At 40.0% G+C, this 24944-nt stretch overlaps 1 protein-coding gene across 9 annotated transcripts in view; it reads left to right on the top strand.

Annotated features, from left to right (window-relative positions):
* The window catches only part of fermt2 (FERM domain containing kindlin 2), a 146526-nt gene that overhangs the window by 75191 nt on the left and 46391 nt on the right, over positions 1-24944 (top strand). For 7 of the 9 annotated variants that reach the window (XM_059649158.1, XM_048537514.2, XM_048537508.2 and 4 more), the window contains exons 5-8: positions 12556-12588; positions 12787-13012; positions 13114-13216; positions 13767-13874. In XM_059649158.1, coding sequence (XP_059505141.1) covers positions 12556-12588; positions 12787-13012; positions 13114-13216; positions 13767-13874 — 470 coding nt within the window. The remainder of the gene's footprint in view (positions 1-12555; positions 12589-12786; positions 13013-13113; positions 13217-13766; positions 13875-24944) is intronic. The other 2 variants (XM_048537516.2, XM_048537515.2) reach the window with 1 other exon arrangement.

Raw genomic sequence — 24944 nt, 5'->3', positions numbered from 1 at the left:
TGAGTTAGGATCCTCCTATAGCCACAACGAAGTTGAACTTATAAAAGGAGATGACATTGCTAAGTGGCCACAACAAGGTTGAATTTATAAGGGGAGATGACATTGCTAGTTATATCAAACTACATATCTGTTTCAGAAACAAGTCAACCAGTAACAAATAATGAGTTTATTGCAAACAGAACTTATTCAAGCAACCATGTACAGTTTTTGACAAAGAATTCAAACTGTTCAGCTATATATACAACTATCCTTCTTGAAAATTAACACTGTCATTTCCCACGTATGGTTGGGGGAAATATATAAAAGCTCTGCGGAATGTTACCTGAAAGGTACTTTGACCAAGTAACAATTAAATTTAGAGAAAATGATTATGCCCAGGTGTCCATTAGCTAAAGTCTCTTCGCATGCAAGCTCGTTGACTCTGAGATATCTTCCTGAAATAGTTATGGCTGATTGTGTGGCGTTTTCATAAATAAGTGTGGAGTTGGAGTAACACAGCAGGCCAGCTAGCATCAGAGGAGCGGAAAAGCTGATGTTTTGGCCTCCAGCATTGGCAGTTCTTATTATCTCCTGGAGTTTTCATGTTCTCATTTAGCAAACCTCACTTGCAGTGATGAGCCGTTGCAGTCCATTTTGAACTCTCAAACTTTGAAAGGGGTTTCGGAGAGTGGCCACATTCGTTCTTGATTCTCAGGTAAATTATCTGCTGCTTCCTCTCTGTTCAAAACCAGTAGCTTTATTACACGCACAAGCTGGGCTATGTGACTTCAGTAAGAAAGTGTTGCTGACCTGGCATCTCCAGTCACGCAGTTTTGTGTTCTTTGAAAATGAAACTTTTTTCCTTTTTCCAGTGTCCTTGGCTTTAGTAAGTACTCTTTAGAAAAAATTCAAGATTAATATATTAATCTTTGTGTCCTGCCAGTGACATTCTGAATTGATAGATTGCCTTGAAGATATGAAGATGATGTTTTGTGTTCGACACATCTTTTGATCTACAGTGGAGTCTGTATTAGTGGGGACAAGCAGGAAAGAGGAGTTAAGACCACATTCAATCGTGCTGTGATTTGATTGAATAGCAGAGCAGCTTCAATAAGTCAAATTGCTGGCTTCTCCTTTGTCTTATCATTTTGCTCATCAGCACGGTGGCTCAGTGGTTGGCTCTGCTGCCTCAGAGCGCCAGGGGCCCAGGTTTGATTTCGCCCTTTGGTGACTGTCTGTGTGGAGTTTGCACATTCTGCGTGGGTTTGCTCCAGGTGCTCTGGTTTCCTCCCACAGTCCAAAGATGTGCAGGCTAGGTAGATTGGCCATGCTAAATTGCCTGTAGTGTTCAGGGATGTGTGGATTAGGTGGTTAATAGGGGATGGATTTGGGTGGGATGTTCTGAGGGTCGGTGTGGACTTGTTGGGCCAAAGGGCCTGTTTCCATACTGTAGGGATTGTATGAATGATTGTATCTGCATTGTCCATTTGATCTGGCTATCCTATAAACCACTCCTCTTTGTACATTTACCCTCCAAATTTGACATGTAACATCATAACAGTATTGTGGGAGTATCTTCACTTAATGTTCAAAAAGAAGACTTTGAGGACAATCAGGAATGGGCAATCAATGCTGATTTTTTTTTTGCATCTTGGGAGCTAACTTTTCAGAAAAGAACTTTTGTAATTACAGTGGATTCAGCTTAGGGTAGTACATTCCATATCATCACAACTAGCTACATGAACAAAATATCTTCCAGTTCTGCTAACTCCTGTCCTCTGCTCACCAACCCTTGTGTCAGTTGAAACAGTTTGTCCTTGTTCTTGATGAAATATACAACAGTGCTACTTTCAAAATGAAAACATTTTGAAGAATCTGAAGCACCTCAAATGGAAAAATAAGTGAAGGACCAGCAAAATGGAGCTACATGAGCCTTTTTTTTTCCTTTGCAAATTCTTGTGAATTAACATGTCCGTATAGCCTTCCTTTTTAAGACATGTTTTGCAGTCAGTGGACGTTTCAGCCAATGTAGTTTGTTGGAAATGTTAAACTTGCTCAGCTACTTAGAAGGTTGTCAACTACATATTTGAAGCAATATTTTGGCAAAGTAAGGAAACAAAAATAGGTCTCTAATTTGTGGAAGTTTATTGGATGTCGTGGGGACCAAAACTGCAAGAAATAGTAAAGGCAGGTTGGAAGTTCCAGAGTGTATTGAAAAATGTCCCATTGTCAGCAACAAAATGATAGATTATGGAAAATTGAGCAAGTATTTTGGAAGAAATGTTGTACTGCGGGCAATATCTAGATTGGTGTTGAAATGATAAAAGACAAAGTTAAAAGAGATAAATATGTACATGATACTAAATTTCTCCAACCATTACAGAGTACTTAAAGCTCATGGGATGCTGACATGCACAGCCAAACTTTATAACAAAGCTTGATCATTGCCTCCTTTGATAGATACTTTGAGGACAAAGTCCAATTGGTTGGTGTCTTCGTACGTCACCACCTTCAGCAATTGCTCCCTTTTACCACAAATGCACCCTAGCAGCAGTGTGTACCATCTAGGAGATGCACTGCAGTAACTTACCAAGGTTCCTTTGTCAGTAGCTTCCAAACCTGCAATCTGTATGACCTGGAAGGACAAAGGCAGCAGTCATGTAGAAATGGCCACTATATGCAGATTTCCCTCAAGCCACATACCTTCCTAACTTGGAACAGTATCAACTTTCCTTCACTGTCATTGGTTCAAAATCTTGGAACTTTCTCCTAACAAGAGCAGTATAGGTGTCCCTACCTCCCAAGGATGGTAGCATTTCAAGAAAATGCCTTCTCCAGGAAATTAGGGGTGTGGAATAATTGCTTTCCCAGCCAGCGATGCCCACATCCCACAAACAACTATTTTTTAGAAACAGAACTGGCCCAGTCACAACATATAATCAATGCTCAATTCGGATCATCAAGGCATTGAAGTAATAGAAATAATGCAGATAATAGCTACAGGCTTATCTATTGCCTGAAGCAGTGGTATTCACGGTACCCCTTACTTTTCATTCCTGCAGACTGCTCATTAATCCTCATTCTCCATTTGTCTCTCAAACCTCCACATCGCAGCCCACATCTTTTTCACCCACTGGCTCTTACTCAAGCTGTCACTTACAATAATGGCTCAGAAAACAGAAACCGCAAACAAGAGGAAGAATCTGAGAGTGGGAGACAAATGGTAAAGGGAGGAACGCAGCAAGCAATTTCATAAGCGTCTCAAAGACTTGCCAGTGTTTTTGCGGGGCTTATGAGAGCTGACCATAGTCGATACAGGGTGACCATGAGTGTTTGTTTGGATAGACATGGGATTGGATGAGGTCATGGGTGTCCAACACATATACTGAACTGAGCTGGCATCCCACTCAAAAGAGACAGTCCAATAAAATTTAATGTTATATCCTCCATCTTTTCCTGCTGTTGGGAGGTGGCAATCCAACTTCAGATCAGCCCTTCAGTCACCATAAAATCTCCTACCCTATCAACATAGCATAGGTAATGGCCTCTTGATATTATCGCTAGGCTATTAATCCAGAAACCTAGCTGATGTTCTGGGGAGCAGAGTTGTTATCCCACCACGGCAGAGGGTGGAATTTGACTTCAATAATCTTTTTAAAAGCCACTAATATCCCTTTTAGGGAAGGAAATCTGTTACTGTCACCTGATCTGGCCTACATGTGATTCCAAACCTACAGCTATGTGGTTGACTCTCAGTTATCCTCTGAAATGGCCTAGCAATCTACTCAGTTGCACCAATCACTACAAAGTCTCAAAGAAATGAAACTGGATGGATCACTTGGAATCAACCTAGGCATCAGAAAAGACAACAGCAGAAACAGCCCTGTTGACCCTGCAGAGTTCACCTCACTAACATCTGGGGCTTAGTGCCAAAATTGGAAGATCTGTCTCACAGACTAGTTAAGCAACAGCCTGACACAGTCATGCTCTCAGAATCATACCTTACAGACTATGTCCCAGATACCACCATCAGTATCCCTGGATATGTCTTGTCTCACTGGCAGGACAGACCCAGCAGACGGGGCGGCACAGTGGTATACAGTTGAGGGGGTGTTGCTCTACGAGTCTTCAACATTGACTCCAGACCCCATGAAGTCTCATGGCTTCAGGTTAAACATGGGCAAGGAAACCTCCTGCCGGTTACCTCATACCGTCCTCCCTCGGCTGATGAATCCGTACACCTCAGTGTTGAACTTAGAGGAAGTACCAAAACTGGCAAGGGCACAAAATGTACTTTGGGTGGGAGATTTCAGTGTCCACCACCAAGAGTAGCTTGGTGGCAGCAGTACTACTGTTCGAACTGGTCGGGTCCTAAAGGACGTAGCTGCTAGTCTGGGTCTCTGGCAGGTGGTGAGGGAACCAACAAGTGGGAAAGACATACCTGACCTCAATTCTTACTAATCTGCCAGCTGCAGTTGCATCTGTCCATGATGGTATTGGTAAGAGTGACCATTGTACAGTCCTTCTAAGTCCTGCCTTCACATTGAGAATAACTTCCATCGTGTTGTGTGGCACCATCACCGTGCTAAATGGACAGACTTTGCTCAGATCTAACAACTCGAGACTGGGCGTCCGTGAGGCGCTTTGGGCCGTCAACAGCAACAGAATTGTACTCCTGAACCATCCGTAACCTCATGGCCAGCATATCTCCCACTCAACCATTACCATCAAGCCAGGGGATCAACCCTGGTTCAATGGCGAGTGCAGGAGGGCACACCAGGAGCTGTACCAGGCATTACTGAAGAGGTAGCAACGTGGTGAGGCCACCAAATGGTACTGTTTGCATGCCAAACAGCAAAAGCAGCAAGTGATAGACAGCTAAGTGATCCCACAACCAACAGGTCAGATCTAAGCTCTGCAGTCCTGCCACATCCAGTTGTGAATGATGGTGGACAATTAAACAACTCACTGGAGGAGGAGCCTGCACAAATATCCCCATCCTCAATGATGGTAGAGCCCAGCACATCAGTACAAAAGATAAGGCTGAAGCATTCCATTCACTCCATGATATCAAGAATGGTTGGATTCACTGGATGCTGTAAAGGCTATGGGTTGTGACAACATTGCTCCAACTTTACACTCCCCTAGCCAAGCTGTTCCAGTAGTTACAACACTGGTACTTACCCAACAGTGTGGAAAGTTGCCCAAGTATGTCCTGTACACAAAAAGCAGGACAAATCCAACTCTGCTAGTTACTGTTCCATCACTCTACTTTCAATCACCAGTAAAGTGATGGAAGATGTCGTCATCGTCAGTGCTAATGAGCAGACGGTGTTCAGAAATAACCTGCTTGGTGATGCCCAGTTTGGGTTCTGCCAGGGCCACGCATCTCCTAACCTCATTACAGCCTTGGTTCAAACATGGACAGCGGAGCTGAATTCAAAAGGTGAGGTGAGAGTGATAGCCCTTGATGTCAAGGCTATGTTTGACCAAGTGTGGCATTAAGGAGCCCTAGTAAAACTGGAATCAATGGATACCAGGGGGCAAACTCTCCAGTGGGTGGAGTCATACCTGACCCATAGGAAGATGGTCATGGTTGTTGGAGGTCAATCATTTCTGCTCCAGGACATCTCTGCAGGAGCTCCTCAGAGTAATGTCCTTGGTCCAACCTTGTTCACCTGCCTCCCCAGTGACCTTCCCTCTGTCGTAACGTCACGTGGGGATGTTTGCGCAATGGTCAGCACTATTCGTGACTCCTCAGATACTGAAGCAAGTCCACGATCAAATTCAACAAGATCTGGACAGTATTCAGGCTTGGGCTGACAAGTGTCAAGTGATATTCACACCACACAAATGCCAAGCTATGACCATCACCAATAAGAGGCTACTTAACCACCACCTCATGACATTCAATGGTGTTACCATCACCGAATCCCCCATCAACAACATCCTGGGTGTTATCATTGACCAGAAACTCCAACTGCACTCACCACAATAACAGAGTGGCTACAAGAGCGGGCCAGAAGCTCAAAACCTATCCATCGTCAACAAGACAGGAGTGTGATGGAATACACCCCACCTGCCTGGATGAGTGCAGCACCAACAACACTCCAAGAAGATTGACACCGTCCAGGACAAAGCAGCCGGCTAGATTAATGCTACATCCACAAGATTCACTCTCTCCACCACCAACACTCAGTAGCAGCAGTGTATACTATCTACATGATGCACTGTAGAAAATCACTGAAGTTCCTCAGACAACACCTTCCAAACCCACAACCACTTCCATCTAGAAGGGCAAGGGATCAGACATATAGCAACACCACTACCTCCAAGTTCCCCTCCACGCTACCCACTATTCTGACTTGGAAATATATTGCCGTTCCTTCACTGTCACTAGGTCAAAATCCTGGAATTCCCTCCCTAATAGTATTGTGGGTCAACCCACAGCAGGACTACTGCAGTGCTTCAAGTAGGCAGTTTCACCATCACCTTCTCAAAGGCAACTAGGGTTGGACAAGACATGCTGGCCAGCAAACGTCGTCCACACCCCAGAAACTAATAGAAACAAAAAACCATTTATTAGCATTGCAAGCATCATCAGGAGCCGGCCTGATTCGTTATTCTGCCTTGATGAAAGTTCAATCCCAAGCCTCGGATCCATCATATCTTATTAACCACTTTGAACTGCCCTGCTGCCTTCAATAATTTGTGCACATACACCTCCCAGGTCTGTCTGCATCAGCACACCTTTTATTTTGTGGTGCTTTCAATCAAAATTTATCACTGTACATTTCTTTCCATTTGGATTTTGCAGCCTTCTGCCAAATCCATCACTGTGTCTCTTGAGCTGCAAGGATCTTGAACTGGATAGGGGCAGACTTCATCTAAAATTTTGAATTGTGCTCTGTACACCCAAGTCAAAGTCATTACTAAGACACTGGATTTCCTTTACCTATATTAATGACCTCTGAAGAACCCACTGTCAATCTTTGTGCAGTCTGATAAACATTCATTTACTACTACTACTTTGTTTCCTGTCACTTGACTGACTTTATATCCATGTCACCACTGTTATTTGTACTCCATGGAACTCAATTTTCTGATAAACCTATAATATGACACTTCTTCAGAATGCCTTCTGGGCCTTTTAATGTATGTGTACACCACATCAGCCCTTTCCCTTTGATGCATCTAAAATCTCAAGTTGTTCGTTAAAGCATAATTTCAATCCATGCTTGATTTTCTTAAATAAGGTGATGTACTCTAAACATAGATGGAGGGCAGGCTTGAATCTTCTGAATTCTAAACCATGTTTGTTAGCATGCAAGTGTGGGAATATTTTTAGGATTATTTTTGAATGTTCAAATAAAGTCAGTTTTCATTTCACACAATGAAGTCAGGATTTGAAGTTAGGGAGAAGGAAGATAATGAATGTTTATTCTTTTTTAACAGGCAACATGCTAAAGCTAGAAAACTGTTACGCTCACTTCCCCAGCTGTGTAAAGATGTCTGTCTCCAGCCACCATTGTTGTTTAAGTAAGGAAAGGGGGAAGAGGAAATTGGAGATACTTTGCACACAATTATGTAATTAATTATGGAATAAGTTGCAAGAGAGCCTGTGGAGAAAGATGAATGCTAACTGGAGGGAGTAATTTTTTGGCTTCAAGTTAAAGTTTAGCACTGGGAACGCTATCCAAAATATAAAATAGAATTTAATTTTATTTGTATAGTCAATCCAACCTTTTCACCAGATCTTGTGGCCCTGAGTCAGAAGTCCTGGCTCCACAATCACAACCTTTAAAAACCACTGTTAAAACATCAGGCTTTTGGTCAGTGTGGGAGCTGTGCCATTTGGCAAGAAAACCCCATGAGTGTTCATTTCCCTGATGTGGGTTGAGGAGAATGTCTGTCTGCCTGGGGAAGCATGCTAAATTTAAAAGTAAAGATGTGGTTAACCGTTAGCAGAAAGGTTAACGGAAAGATTTTTGGCAGTGTGGAGGAGCAGAGTAATCTTGGGGTTCATGTTCACAGCTCCCTGAAAGCTGTCACCCAGGTGGATAGAGTTGTTAAGAAGGCATATGGTGTGTTAGCTTTCATTAATAGAGGGATTGAGTTCAAGAGCTGAGAAGTCATGCTCCAGCTGTACAAAACCCTGGTTCAACCACTTCTAGAGTATTGTGTCCAGTTATGGTCACCTCAGTACAGGAGAGATGTGGAAGTATTGGAAAAGGTGCAGAGGAAATTTACCAGTATGTTGCCTGGAATGGAGGGAAGGTCTTACGAGGAAAGGCTGAGAGTGCTAGGGCTTTTCTCTTTAGAATGACGAAGGATGAGAGGTGACTTGATAGAGGTGTACAAAATGATCAGAGGTATAGATAGAGTAGACAGCCAGAGACTGTCTCCTGGGGTGGAGGTAGCTTTTACAAGGGGACATAGTTTTAAAGTGAAAGGAGGTAGCAATCGGGGAGACGTCAGAGGTAGGTTCTTTACTCAGAGTGGTAGGGACCTGGAGTGCATTGCTGGAGAGGGTAGTGGAGTCGGCCTTGTTAGGGGCATTTAAGCGGTTATTAAATAGGCGTATGGATGATAGTATAAGGTAGCATTGGAGGTCAGGTAGACCTTAGGTTTCGGGTAAAAAGTTTGGCACAACATTGTGGGCCAAAAGGCCTGTACTGTGCTATACTGTTGTGCTCTGTGTTCTAAGATTTAAGTTTTAAAAAAAGAAACCCTTAACTTCAAAATCTCCTTCCTCAGCTCACTCCTTTTCAAAAAAAATTGATGAACAACAGCACTTTTCTCAGTGGCATTATAGAAGTTTTCTCTGTGCATTATGGAAATTTTAAGTAAGAGACCCTTTTTTTTTTCTGTTGTGGATTTTTGTTTATTCCTTGTTCTCATTTGGGCAAGATTGGCTAGGCCAGCATTTATTGTCCATCCCTAATTAGCCTTGAGCAGGAGACGATGACCTGCCCTCTAGAATTGCTGCAGTCCTTGGTTTAACAGCATCCATGGTGTGGTTAAGGAGAGAGCTCCAAGATTTTTACTCCGTGCCAGTGAAGGACCACTAATATTGTTCCAAGTCAGGGTGATGAGTGACTTGGAGAGGCTGTTGTAGCTGGTGATGCTTCCATGTCCTTTCTTGTCCTTCTAACTGGCAGAGGCCATGGGTTTAGAAGATCGTATCTTGGTAAGTTGTTGCCACTGTGCATTTGTGGTGGAGGGAGTGAATGTTGAAAGTTAGATGAGATGCCTATTGTGTGGGCTGCTTTGTCCTGGATAGTGTAAACTTTCTTGTGTTGTTCAAGCTGCATTGATCCAGGTCTGTGGAGAGTATTCCATTGCATTCGTAAATTGTACTGATGGTTGACAGCTTTCGAGGAATCAGGAAGTGAATTACTTGCTGTAGAAGCCCCAGCCGCTGTAACCAGAGTCATTTATATAGCGGGCCCAGTTCAATTTCTGATCAGTGACTACCTGTACATTTGAGACTTCTAGACACTTATTGTTAACATCTGTTGACACGTTTGTCAGTTTCAAAGGATTTATGCACATGTGTCTAAATCTCAGTTATTTGTTCCAAAGGGCTCCTGATACACAGATTCTTTTCTCACCAAGGATACTGGACACCCAGCTGAAAGATCCCTGCAAGTGTTCTCTGACTGTATCTGTTGGGATACCCCAGCTGTCTAAAGGAGTACCTGGCTGACTATCCAAAATAAATACTTGCCCTGCCCTGGCCTAATTTCCGCACTCTGGGTTCCATACTCCAGGAATTCCAAAATCTTGTTTGTACGGAAACAACCGGTTACCTGGAACTGCACCTGTGTGAACCATTGCCCAGCCGCAGTCCTGACCTGTGAAAGTGAGGAATGCTGGAATTATGATTAGGACTTCTGATTCCTGACAGATTCTGGCATTTTAGCTACAGTAGATATGCCTCTGAAAAATTTAAAGAGGAGTATTTATTTTAATTTTGATCCTGGTTTAAATTAATGTCCAACAAAGGCAAAATAACCTTGTCTAATTGTTCCTCCATTGAATTCTGAGGTAGGGTCACCGATACATTAACTGATTTTCGTCACAGGTGCTGCCAGACCTGCTGAGCTTTTCAAGCAACTTCTGTTTTTATCCCTGATTTACAGCATCCACAGTTCTATCAGTTTTTATTTAGTATTTAAATTCCCATGTGGAGGAGCTTTTCTGAAATGCCCACATAAATTGCTCATTTTGGTGCTTGCCTGAGCTCCATAGTCGCACTGTTTCATTTGAAGTTGGTAAATGTCAATGTTGTATAATTTGCATTTTTATTAGCTTCAAAGCAAAACGGCCCAAGCACTTCACAGAAACACTGACATCAAGTAATAGGAGGAGATATTAAGGGAGATGATTGTAATAACATTGGTATTGATATCTGGGTAATCTTCATAGAAAGAGTTAGCACCATATTGATGAAAGCAGTTTTTGTTAACTGCTTACACTGTACAAGAGAGGCTTAAGCAGGACATCTCTAGAAATTTCCATGTGCAGACTCCATTTCCATGAAATCTGGCATGAATGATCTACACAAGTTTTTAGCATTGCAGTCATTACTCCTTTATGGTTCAATGACCAAAGCTTTATAAAAGGAACATAGTTGTCAATGGTGAGGCAATTAAAGTTGGGGTGCATCCAAGGCCAGAGTTGAAAAAGTGTATTTATTGCTTAGGGTTCAGGATCTACAGAAGATCATTTCTTAGGGATAATGTATTTACTGCAGTGACGACTTGATTATCAATTTTTGGTGAGGGAAATTAGACCAGTTTTGGAGGTGCTATAGCACAACTTGGGCTTTCTACACAGTAATTGTGAGAATTCCTAAGCATTCAGGGTTAAATTGAAACTTCTGGTTAAGAGATCAGAATTTGGACACAGCCTTCATGTGATGTTTGGTTTTTGATGGAGTTAATACCTCCTATTAGAGTTGAGGAATAACACAAAGATGCTTTAACCGTTCATGTACTGATATTACAACTCTAGACTATTTAGTTGAACAAAGACAGGCTTTTTACTTGTACCATTTTTTTAAAAAAATGGTTCTTTTCAATATTGGAAATTTTAGCTGGTGTACTGGCACTGGTAATCAAAATTCTGTATCTATTTAAGCAAACGTGCAATGTTCTACTTTGTCTGACTAAAGATACTGGAATGAACTTTTTTTGTCTGAAGAAATCAAATGTTAAGCTGGTACTGGTGCTCCTCTATAATGATAAAATGCAGTCAAAGCACAGCATTCTGATTAATTAGCGTGCAGGATTTGTTGAGTGTATTAGAATAAAAGTTTTGCATGCAGTGCAACCATTGGTCAAAGATGAGCCCACCAAAGGCATTGCTGTTGAGCTATGGCAAGAGAACTGCAGTAGAAACCCTGATGCAGGATTACTGTAGTGTGAAAAGAAAATGCTGATAGAGTTATTAAACAGGCTCCCATAACCTCTACAAAAGTGCAAGATTTTGCATGAAAAATTGACTTAATAACTGAGTTACTCAGACATTTGTTGTTGTTGTTGTCATCATCATCATTATTACTACTACAATAAACGTACTATCTGCCTTCCCATCTTGCTGACCAAAATCACCAGATTGTTGATATATTCCCCCTAATGACCTCAAGAAATTGGGTCTGAATCTATCCCCATTAACCTTGGAGTGATGGGAGTGTCATCGAAAATGATTCATGTGAAAGCAAAGGTGATCCTCAAGGGCTAAGAATCTCGGATGCCCAACAGACAATTTGAGATGAAGCTAATTGCACAAATAACTACATTATTGAAATTCTTCAATAAGAATTAACCTGGTGGGGACCACTCTGCAGCACTTGCATCAGAACAACACCAAAGTAAAGTGCATTTGCTGGAAACATGAGAGAGTTCTGACAGCATCTTTGAAAAGAACTGATATTTCATGTCTGTGGTCTTTTGTCAGCCCTGCTACCATTGCTTCTACTGCAAAGATGAATCGTAATATCAAAAATTCAGATTAATGAGTGGGAAACTGCTTAAATAGGAACAAAGGAATCTTGAGTTTCCCCTCTTTGGGAGCATGATGGTCATACACATGACAAAGACCTTACTGATCAATTAAGGTATACCAATGTCAGGTATAAGAGTCGATGAGGATTATTGCGTCTGAGGTATACAGGGTCGAGTGTACTAGTAGTGATTTAGTTCTTGCACTGTATTAGTCACAGATTTTTACGGAATAATCCATGTTCACTTATTAAATTTGTTCTGTTTTGTTTCACTTATGAGATTTCAGTGTGCACTTCCTTGAGCAAGTGTTGTTATCTTCGACATCTGAACTGTTATTAACTGTTTCACTGGTGTTGACAATGAAGAAAGCTCTATGTAAAGGACACATGATAAATCCATAGTACCGTTAAGTTAATTTGCATAATTGTCCTTATTACTGGCTAAACTCTTGCATGTTATTTTGCTCTGCTTGCTTACTCACTTTGCTCTGCCTGTTCACTCTGCTATGCCTTGCTTGTTCTCTGCTCTTCCTACCCTTCTCATTTCCTGTTTTCCTCTTCTGTAGGCTCTGATGTTCTTTATATTGGTCCATCAAAAGGTAAGCTTTCAATTTATCAAACTTCATGGTTGAATGTATTGCTGTACAATACATAACTATAGGTGCTTCATGTTATGGAAAACAAAGTAAAACACTTATATAAAGATTAATGTTATTGATTCTGCAGTTGTGCACTTTACTCATACCCAAACTGATATTAACCATAAAACTTTATTTCTTTCAATCTTTCTCCTTCAGGAAGCATTTACTCAAGCCCCGGGTTATATAGCAAAACAATGACACCAACATATGATTCAAGAGATGGTAGTCCACTTTCCCCAACCTCAGCTTGGTTCGGTGACAGTCCGTTGTCAGAAGGCAATCCTAGTGTTCTTGCAGTGAGCCAGCCAATCACCTCTCCAGATATTTTGGCGCAACTTTTCAAACCACAGTCTCTACTTGATAAGGCAAAAATGAATAAAGGGTAACGAGATATATTTTTGTGTCTTTCTTTTAAATGCAATTTTAAGTACGAAGTTTTGTCTTGTGTGTTTTATTTTTAACTTCTTATATTTGTTCTTTTAGATGGCTAGATTCATCAAGGTCCCTGATGGAGCAAGATGTTAAAGACAATGATGTTTTAATGCTTCGATTCAAATATTACAGTTTCTTTGATTTAAACCCAAAGGTATGAGTTTACAAAGAGACACCATTTTGAAAGAGTTTTTTTTCTTCATGAAATGTTTTCTAAATTTTGCACTGATGTAGCAAAGTTTATTTTTCTGTATCATTGTAAAACCAATTATAACTAGCTTCTGTCAAATTATTTTGCAGTGTTTATGTTGAAAGCCCTGAAACGTGTGTAGTAACTTTGCTTGTTTGTTTGATACTCCGTATTGAGCTATGTATCAATATGCAGATTATATTTTATTTACTCTACTGGCCAACAATTAACTATTATAACTAAGATGTTTGGTCTGTGAAACTCACTTCTGTTGCATAACCCTAGTTTATTTAAAGTATAGATCTTTGAAATTATAGGACAGCATTTTAACATAATTACAATCAATATTTTTACAGTTGCGCTGTATATTACAATGTAATAACTACAATGGTTTCTAACTGAAGTGCTGTTAAACTACTAATTGAACATTTATCTCAACAAAATTTGCAGTGACCGTCTATTATAAGACTATTTCTACAAAGTTGTCGTAATTCTAAACATTTCCTCATTTCAGTATGATGCAGTGAGAATCAACCAACTTTTTGAACAAGCTAAATGGTGTATTCTTCTGGAAGAAATTGAATGCACAGAGGAGGAAATGATGATGTTTGCAGCTTTACAAGTAAGTAACAACAAATGTCAGTGAGAAAAATTCATTTCAATCAAACTTCGTCTAAATTGTTTCGTTAGAAAGATTCTCACTGCTGGGATCAGTTCTCCTAAACTTTGCACGCCTTTATTGCAGTAGCTGTAAACACTTTGGAGCATTTGAGATGGATAGAGACTGAAATAGTGCCCAGAATATCATTGGACAATTCTGCATGTTCCATAAAAGCTGTTCTGAGCTCAAACATACTGCAAAATGATGAGATCAGTTTTCTATTTTTAATGTGTGCTTGAGCAAAGCTACTTTACATAATTTTCAAATGAACAATTGATTTAACTTCAATTAATGTGATTGTTAGCTTTTTGATCTCATTATGTACAGGAATATGAATTTCTAGTAGGACATTGTTTTTAGACCATGCAAGTGGTAATAATTATTTGATTACACTGCTTATCACTTAAGGTGGGATCCACATACAGCATTTCATTCAGACTCTAGGACTGGCTGACTATATCCATATCTGGGATACTTGAACTGTAACTCTCTTCAGTGGACTTCTGGAGTTTCATTTTTATTGCTGTATGTTCTCTAACTTGAGAGTAAAGTCTTGGACTTTGTTTTCAGTAACAAAGCTGGACAAGTGGTTAAGTATCAGTGGAAGAGCATTTTGTAGACAGCAGTCAAAGTTCTCAAGTGAGGAAAGGCTGATTTTAATAAGATTAGATATAACTTGACAAGAGTTGACTGGGAGCAGATACTTTCAGGAAAATCTGTTTCAACAGTGGGATGCATTCAAGAAGAAAATTTGGAGAGAACATGGTCAGCATGTTCCAATAAATAAAGAGTGGTGCCATAAAATATTGAACTCTGTGAACTCTGGGTATCAAAGGATATACTGCATTGGATTAAGAGAAAAGTGGAGGCATTTGGAAAATACAAAACAGCAGAAAATCTAGAGGTATACAGATTGTGCCAGAACAAACTTTAAGGGGAGCTTAGCAGTGTTAAAAAGGGATATGAAAGGATACTGAGGGATAAAATAAAGAAAATCCTAAATTGCTATACAAGTATGTTAAGGGTAAGAGGATAATCAGAGAAAGAATAGGGCACTTTAAGGACCACAATGGTAATTTGTGCATGGAGCCAGAGGATGTAGAGAGGGTTCTAAATGGATATTTTGGGTGATGCTTACCGAGGGAGACGATATGGGCATGGTAATCAGGGAGAAGGTCTATGATTAATTAAACAAATTAGTATTGTCAGAGAGAAGTTCTGAGGGTCTGGTGGGGTTGAAAGTAGAGCCAGATGAAATGTAACCCAAGTTGTTGAGCGAGGCAAGGGAGGAAATAGCAGGACGCTTGCAAAAATTTTCAATTCCCCTCTGATCGCGTAAAAGTGCTAAAGAAATGAAGGACCGTCTATATGGACACCATATTCAAGAAGGGATCAAAGGATAAACCATGAAACTACAGGCCATTCAGTCTAACTTATGGTGCAAAACTAATGGAAACCATTCTGGGGTACGGAATCAGTCTGCATCTAGAGAGGCAGGGATTAATGAGGAAATAGTCATCATAGTTTTGTCAAGGGAAGGCCACATCTGACCAACTTGATTTAGATGTTTTGAAGAGGTGACCAGGTGTATGGATGATGGCAGTGTTTTTGCTGTAGTCTTCAGCAAGGTTTTGATAAGGCCTTGTAAAGGTAGGAGCCAATGATATCCAAGGAAATTTAGGTAATTGGATCCACAATTTGCTGGAAGTTTGTGGGAGCCGACTGGAAGTCTGTGTCCCATGGGGTGCAATGTGGTCAGTGTTGTGTTCCTTGCAGTTGTGGCTTATTTAAATGAACTAGAATTGAATGTAGGTGGTTAATCAGTGAATTTGCAGATGATTGAAAAATTGGTGTGGTGGTAAATAATGAGGATAGTCCTGGACAACAGTACCATAAACATGGGCTGATCGGTAGCAAATGGAATTCAATCCTCATAAATGTGAGGTGAAGCACTTGGTCAGGACAAACAAGAAAAGGGAGTACACTATGAATGGTAGGACCCAAGGGAAACAGCGAGGATCAGTGGGACCTCGGTGTACATGTAACCCAGCCCCTCAAGCAAGTAGATAATGTGGTTAAAAAGGCATATGTTGTACTGCCTTTATTCATCAGAAGTATAGAGTTTAGGAGCAGTGAGGTTATTTTGTAAGTGTATAAGCCATTAGTTAAACCACACCTATGATATTTTGTGCAGTTCAGGAATCTACATTATAAGAGGGATGTGATAGCTCTGGAAGAGATTCACCAGGATATTGCATAAGCTGGAGAATTTCATTTATGAAGAGAAATTGGACAGACAGGTAATTTTCCTTAGAGTAAAGGACATTGAGAGGGAATATGTTTTGAGATGTATTGAAGTGAGGGGTATAGATAAGGTAGACAGGAAGGAACTTTTTCCTTTTATAGGAGGTGTAAATGACCAGTGGTCTAAATTTCAGGTAACGGACAGGTTTGGAATAAGTGTGAGGGGAAAAATATGTTCACCCAAAAGGTGGTGAGAGTCTGGAACTCACTGCCTGTAAGGATGGTAGAAGCCGAAATCCTCATAACATTTAACGAGTATTTGGATGTGCACTTGTGATGCCAAGGTACGCAACACATCGGGCCATGTACTGGAAAATGGGATTAGAATAGTTAGGTAGTTGTTTTTGCCCAATGTAGATGTAATGGACCAATGGCCCTTTTTTTGGTGCTATAGATTTCTATGTCTCTAAATCTGATCACAAGATTGGTTTAAAAATATTTGACTTGTGAAATTATGGAGTATTGTCATCAAAGCTAACAACACCTGCCTGTTTCCTAGTATAACTAGCTTCTCTTTGTTAATCTCCTTGTCTCCTCTTTCTCTTTTTTTTTTCTGTTATTCCCCTTAGTCGTCACAAAAATCTAGTGGGGAGTAGTGCCACATCTTCTGGTAGAGAAGGATGTGATTTGTTTCACCTTCTGTTTTTTTGGATCTGCTCCTTACAATGTTTCATTGTCCAAAGTTTCTGTCACTGCTTTGCATTCCGAAAATCTTGTGAAACACTGAAAACCTGATGAGCTAAACGAAAAAGATGATTCATTGACTAGGAGCATAATTTAAAGGCCTAGTTCCAGTGATCTGTTTTGCTGCTCAGTCAAGGATGTGCTCCTGATTTGTGTTGCTGTTTTTAATTTGTATTTGACAAATGTAGCAGCTGGTATCATTGTTTATTCATGTGCAAAATATGAAAGATTCCTGAAAAGATAGTTGCTGAATGAACTTATGTTTCATCTTGTATCTTTCACTTAATGCGTTCTTTTATTGCCCATTATTTCCACACAAAATGATTTGTGAAGTTCATATTTTGTGATTTGTTGGTGTTTGCTTATTTTTACTGGAAACTGTAACTTGCATTTGGAGCATCAGCATTTTATCCATCATCCTGCACTTTAGAAAACAATATCCTATTAATAATAGATAAATCTAAGAGTACAGTTGTGTTGATGCCCACACACCACAGCCAATAAAAACAAAGTTAGTTATTTGTTAACCTGACTGAAAGCAACATGAAATAGTTATATGCAAGTGCAGTTCACAGGCATTTGTTTTTTAGTGTTAGAGTATTGGCTTTGTATGAACATTTTAACATTTTGCATAAACGAAACTTATTTTGGTTTCCACACTGAACCTTGTGTCACTGACCTTTTTAAATATGGCTCCTTTGTTTCCCAGCGCACGCGCACACACACACACACACACACACACACACACACACACACACACACACACACACACACACACACACACACACACACACGTCATTTACTCCTAGCGTCTCCGGTCCTACCAGGGAATCCCCTCAGTACATTCTCCAAACATGTTAACTGCTTCAGCGCCTTGTGCTTAGGAAGCAACCTAACTACCAAAGAATTAGCCTAGTTTCCTTTTATTTTCTTCATAAACAGAGGCAAGGTCGGACTTGTGATAACATACCAAATGATTAAAAATAATGAACTAAGGCTAAATTGATTCTCATCAGACTGTGTTATCGGAAAGAGACATATCTCATGACGTGTGTGTGCGTGTATGTAAGATCAGACTGATAATCAAACATGGTGAACCAAGATGATTACTTCAAAACAAGATCTTTTGAGCACAAGTGGAAATCTAAAACTATACTGAAGAAATTTTCTCCAAAATCTACTTCGTGATACTCAACCAAAAGAGATCATTATGGGTTACTTTAAAAGGGTGCTTTTGATAGTGCTGGGAGAATTCGTGTACTGGGGCAATGAGCTTGTGTTCAGATATTTCACATTTCTGATTTTTCTTTGTATTTTACAGCATAAGTAATTGTATAATATATGATTCACTAAACCAACTTTTTTCAGCTAATTATGATTAAGCAGAAGCATTTCAGACTTTATCAACTAGATGTCCAACACGTGGAAACCAAGCATCATTTTTGCCTCTAAGCCAATCTAGACCAGTATAATTTCTGTTTGTCTGATGAAGACAGTGCAACTGTGTACCCAGGACCAGAGCACATGGGAATAAGTCAACATGAACTAGATTCGATCAGGTAGGCAGAGATTTAGTGATCCACACTAGTATGGTGGCAGGCATCTTCAGGGGCAACTGGCCTTCCACACTGATCAGTGAGAAAGCCCACCAGATCAAGCTTATAATAGCTATTAACCAACTGGCGAGCTTCTCAGTGAATCACTAACCTTGATACTGAAGCCCCTGCTTCACCAGAAGCAGCTGGACAATCGGAGACCAGCAACTTCAAGTTCCTAGAGATTATCACTGGAAGCCTAGAGTTTAGGGCTAACACAAGAAGCTAAGCACTTTACTTTCTGGTCTCATGGGTTCATGGTTGTGGGAGAGGCCTGTCAGGAAGTTGGAGATGAACATCAGCGACTGTCCCCTATCTGTCTTTGCTTGGAGCTGAATGAAGTTCTCCAACAAACCTGACAAGTTTTCTAGCCACGCTTCTTACCTGCTGAAAAGGACCAGTGGTGAGTGAAGCCCTTCAGCGACTATTAATTATCCACTGAAGAACCTTAAGTGTGGTGGGTCAAGAGAATCATCAGGACTCTTCTCACCCAGCACTTAATTGCTAAGTTGGCAAGAAGAGGTCAGAATCTCTCTAGGACCATCTGTCTCACTTGTTTGCCATTATTCTCCCCTTACTCGCCACCTCCAAGGAGAGGATAATTGCACCAGGAGTTACCAGTCTGTCATTTGGCAGTTGAGTCGTGATGCAGTACTAGGCTTTTTTTTGTGTGTATTTGTTAGATTTTTTTTTTCCTCCAATTGCCCTGAACAGTTCAAATAAAGATATCCTTTAGAGCAGATAATATAAATGTATCCTTCCTCTTGAGTAGGCGAGCGTGGGATATTTTGGAGAGATGTAGAATCAGAGTACACAAAGCATCCAAACTAACTTCTGACTTTTTAACCTAATGAATTATTTGCCCATGTGACCACACAGTACAATTGGGAAGTTTAATATCTTTAGTATAACAGGATGGTCAAAATCTAGTGTGACCTTTCACTTTAATGTAAGTAAGAACATAGTCACAATTATAACCTTTTAAAAGTTCCAAATTGCCTTCCAAACAAAATTACATCAGCATACAGTTACTTTATAGGAAAATATAAGCAATTGTGTAAACATCTACAAAAGGTATGAGGTGAGTTCTAAATCTAGTTTAGTCACATTGAGACTGGAATGTTGATGATGGAGCATGGATAGAACTCTGCTGATCATTGAATTGTGGTGTTTTTTCTGTGTACGTATTATCAGGTAAGTTAATTCTTGATTTAATGTAGCATCTGCAATAAGGGACATGGAAGATTCCTTTGTAACGTAAATGATTGTAGCACCTTCCAATGGGCTAAGAAGGTCATTGAATCTGATCAGAACACTGCATGTTTCATGTTTGCATCTCCTGGATTTAATTCTTAACCTTTTTGTTATGAACCAAATGTACTCCAGTTTGATTCCTGGGAAATGAGTTCAGTTGGCAGGAAGACTAGCTTGCAATGCAGGGTAACTTCAATAGTGTGAGTTCAGTTCCTGTACCGGCTGAGGTTACCAGGAAGGATTCTCCTTCTCAACCTCTGCCCTCACCTGAGGTGCGGTAACCCTCAGGTTAAATCTCCACCAGTTGCCTTTTTCCAATAAGAGAACAGAGCTATAGTCTGGTGAGACTATGGTGACTTTAACTTTTTTACCCAGAACACTGAAACTGCAAAATATGTAGCCTGTCTAATGCTATCATAATACTCAAGAAATTTCATGACTTATAGTAATATTTAGATAGTTAACACAACTTAAATAATGGAAACTTGCTGTCTTTACCTAATGACTGTGATTTTGAGAGTTTGCGGAAGAGTTTTTGATCTCTCTGCTGTAATTTTTTGCTATCTACCTATTTTAGTTTGTGTTCAGCATGTTAGTAATTGGACCAACTACATGTGTAATGCTTTTTGAACACACAGCATCCATTTTACTGTGACTGTACTTCTAAGAAAAAATTATCCCAGATTACAGAGTGCCACTTTTCTCAGTAAGAATGGTACTTCCCAGCTGTGTATTCCATATGCACCAAATTCATAACTGATACTTTCTCCCACTCCCCCCACCTCAAATTCCTCTTTTCAGTCAAATGTCAAGAAACTTTACATACGTCAATTATTACCATATGTTGAAATAATTATAAAAAATAATTATAAAGTATTAGCTGCACCCACAATTTAATGGTTTTATAAACTAATACTCAGATTTATAATAAGCTTTGGTTTGTAAGAGTACTTCATACTTCAGAGTTTTTTTATGAAATAATGTCTTGTCAGTATATACTCACTTTTTTCTTTTAGACTCCATAAGTGTACATACTTCTATGGCATTTCAGTAATAAGCCTTTGACCTGACATAGTTTAGTCTATTTTGTTTCCTTTTTTGAATAAATGGTTCCAAAGAGACTATTTTCAGACTTCAGTTCTTTAACTGCAGCCGAACATAAAGTTGTAGAGTCATACAGCGTTCAACTTATCCATGCCGACCAGTTTTCCCAAACTGAGCTCATCCCATTTCCCTGTATTTGGCTATAGTTTTGCCAGAAATGGAATGACTATGTTGATTACTTGGAAAGACCACGTCCTGTCTTAACTGCTAGTTTCCATCGGGACTTTTTAGAATGGAACATCCATTTGCCCGAAAGTGCTGTCCTCTGACATCAAACTGAGTGGACATATGGACTTTGAAAGGCAAAGTGTGTGTATATTTTACTGAGGCTGATGGTGAGGGCTTGAATGTGGAGGTGACCTTCAGAAATAGATGTAAATGGTGGGCCTTCTGCAATAAAGAATTCTACGCATTCATTACCCTTTGACAGAAGAAATTCCTCTTCATCTATTTTAAATGGACACCCCTTACTCTGAGATGATGCCTATTGGTCCTGGATTCTCCCAAAGAGAAAGCAACCTTTCCACATCTACTCTGTCAAGTCGTGCTGCTGGTAATTTGAGGGTGGTGACTGGCGGAGAGCCTTTTCCTGAATGGACTTTGAAGGAAATGTTGGAATACACAAATCCTATTAATTCCACATCTCTGGATATGCTCTTAAATGCATCCTTAATATATGCACTAATGCACAATTTGGTCATCAGTCTAATCCTGCCAGATCTTCTGGAAATTCCAACAGAAATTTCAAATTTGAGACAAGCACAATATTGCCTTTTGCACAAGATCATAAGATCATCAAGATACAGGAGTAGAAGTAGGCCGTTCAGCTCAGTGTGGCTGCTCCACCATTCACTGAGATCATGACTGATTTTGCTCATCCGTAACTCCGCTGTCCTGCCTTTCCACTGCAACCCTTGATTCCTTAGTGATTAAAAATTTGTCTGTCAGCCTTGAATATACTTAATGACCCAACTTCAACAACCGTCTACAATAAGGAATGTTACAGATTCACTTTCCTCCGAGACAAGAAATTCCTCCACACCTGTCTTACGTGGGTGACTCCTTTATTCTGTCCTTTGGCCAAGAACTCTCCTGCAGGGGAAATAATCTTTCTACAGCTACCCTGCCAAACCCCCTGAGAATCTTGTATATTTCAATAAGGTTGCTTCTCGTGCTTCTAAAATCCAACATCATCTCATAAGAGGGTCCCTCGATACCTGGAATCAACTGAGTGATCCTTCCTTTATATTTTTCCATAGAAGAGGCCACAGGACTGTTCATAATATTTCAGCTGTGGTCTGATTCGTGCTTTGCATATCTTTAGCCAAACCTCCCTTTTTTATGCTCCATTCCCTTTGAAATAAAGGCCAATGTTTACTTGTGTTTTCTATTGCCCAATGAATTTGGATGCCTGTTTCCTGTGATTCATGCACTAGGACTCGCAAATCCCCAGTTTTGTGGCTTTCTGCATTTAAATAATATTTAGCTCCTCTATTCAGCCTGCCAAAATGCATAACCTTACATTTCCCAATATTGTATCCCACATGCCAAGTTTTTGCCCAGTTGCCTAACCTGTCTATATCCCTCTGCAGAAACTGTGTCATCCTCGTAATTTGCCATCCCTCCTATTTTTGTGTCATTTGCAAACTTGGTTATAGTACACTGTCTTTGCTCATGTAAATCATCAATATATTTTGTAAATAATTGTGGCCACAGCACTGATCCCTTTGGCACTCCATTAAATACAGTTTGCCATTCTCAAAATGCCCCCATCTTATTCCAACACTGCCTTTAATAAAGCATTGGCTGACTAATAGTGCTGATATACAACTTCCAACACACTGGGCTCTTCTTAAGTAGACTAACTTCTGGTTTCTTATCAAAAGCCTTCTCAAAATCCAATTATATTGTATCCACCGAGTCCCCTTTATCTGTCCCACTTGTTACCTCATCAAAAAATTCTAATAAATTTGTCACGCCATGATTTCCCTTTTTGTGAAGTCATGCTGATTCTACATAACGATTAACATGCATTTCTAAATGCTCTGTATTACGTCCTTTACAACAAACTCTTAAATTTTCCCAGTAACTGATGTTAAGCTAACTGGCCTATAGTTACCTGTTTATTGTCTCCTCCCTTTTCAAAGTAAAGGTGATACTTTGGCAGTTTTCTAGTCCTCTGCATCTTTTCCAGAATCTAAAGATTTTTGAACAATTACTGCCAATGTATACAGTATTTTTGTAGATATTTCTTTTAATATCCCAGGATGCATCCTATCAGGCCCTTATTGTTCTCTGTATATAGCTTATAAGTGGTTCATGGTATACTAGGTGGAATTATGAATGCATGCCTTAAACCTAAAAGGTGTTAAATGCTATTCAACAGTAGTTGCATGTTGGCCTTGATTGCCTTGCAGGTATGTTCCTTCATCTCTTCATTTGAAGGCCTGAAGAATGCCCCTATTCTGTGATCATTCCCTTTTTTTTTGCTTCAGTTTCCAGAACAAAATTTTCTTCAGTATTTAAAGGCTGATTTGTTTTTGTTTAAATTAACGAAGTTGTATTTGTGTGTGGAAAATGCCAATCTAAAATCTTTTAGAAAGTGCTGGAGCTTGATGTAACTAGAATAGCTTTTTATTTTTAAATGTTCGTCCTGTCTTTGCAGAACTATAAGAATTTTAAATGGTTCAAAAATTCATGGGCCAAAGAGCCTGCACTGTTCTGTGTTCTGAGATGCAGTTTGGTGATGATGGCATAGGAAATCCTTGGTCCATATTTGCACTCTGGCCCTGAGAGCCATTGAAAATCATTAAGATTGGTATACGTGAGGTCTGGACGTCACCTCCTGCTGCTGCTCCTTTTTTAGAGGCTGGATAGCGGCCACTAGAGATTGCAGGATTTGCTGATGATGTAATTGTTCTCTTCTTCAGTATTTGTCTGTGTGCAACCAATCCATAAGGAACTCACTAACTACAATATCCATGTCTGATGTGTGAGGTGGGGTGTATTAGAAACAGAGCAGTATTTCAATGCCAGTCTTTCTGACTCTTCACATCAGTCACTACAAAGTGACTTACCTCCACGCACATGGTCAGGACGTATTACAATGCTGCCATTGTTATGCCCAGATAAGGAAATTTGAGAAATGTCATTTTATCCAGATGTACGTTGCAGAACCAAAGTGTTGAGTATTAATCCATGATTATAGTAGCCTTGCCTTTCCATCAAGGCAACCCTTGAACATCACAAAACCATGTCCTTGCATAGTTACAGTTGATTGTGCAAGTGTGGCAGCTCCAAACTGTTGCTATCCTATATTAGGAATGCTAAGTGGTTCAGAATTGGCAAACTTGGTTAAAGAGGTTTGGTTGCTGATTTGGTTAATTTTTTTTAGTGTGACGTTGAAGTACTTATTATAAACTATGTACTGCGCACGATACTTGAGGCACAATTTTTGAACGGTGCCAATGTCACTCCAAACAGAGATTCAACTTACTCTACCTACTCTGCATGGACTGGCAACCATTTAGTCTCATTATGGTTTAATTGACTTTGGATCAAAGATGGCAAGGTTTCAACTTTTTGTGTCCTCATGAGTGATTGCTAGATCCACCTGAGATGCAGAATTACTCCCCCTCTTCTAGCCCTCTTTGTCTCCTGTTGCTGTCTGTGTCCCCAGTGCCCACCCTGCCTTTCTGTTGCTCCTCTTTTATTTTACATAACCTTTTAAAGAACAAAGAACGGTACAGCACAGGAACAGGCCCTTTGGCCCACCGAGCCTGTGCCTATATCTGATGCCTTTTTAAACTTGCCTTGAAGCAGTCCATATCCCTCTATTTAATACCCTGCCTGTTCATGTGTGTCAAGATGCATCTCAAACATTGCTGTTGTATCTGCTACAACCACCTCCTGATGGTGCAGTCCAGGTGCTTACCACTCTTGTTTAAAAAAACAAAATTGCCTCTCACATTTCCTTTAAACTTCCACCTTTTTACCTTTAAAACCTGTGTCTCCTAGTAATTAACATTTCTATTCTGGGAAAAAGACTCCAACTATTGATTATATCCATGCCTCTAATAATTTTGAAGAC

The sequence above is a fragment of the Stegostoma tigrinum genome, chromosome 10 (genome assembly GCF_030684315.1).
Source record: "Stegostoma tigrinum isolate sSteTig4 chromosome 10, sSteTig4.hap1, whole genome shotgun sequence".
NCBI classification, from domain to species: domain Eukaryota; kingdom Metazoa; phylum Chordata; class Chondrichthyes; order Orectolobiformes; family Stegostomatidae; genus Stegostoma; species Stegostoma tigrinum.
Note: the sequence above shows the minus strand (reverse complement) of the source record. Positions and strands in the feature narration are given on the sequence as shown.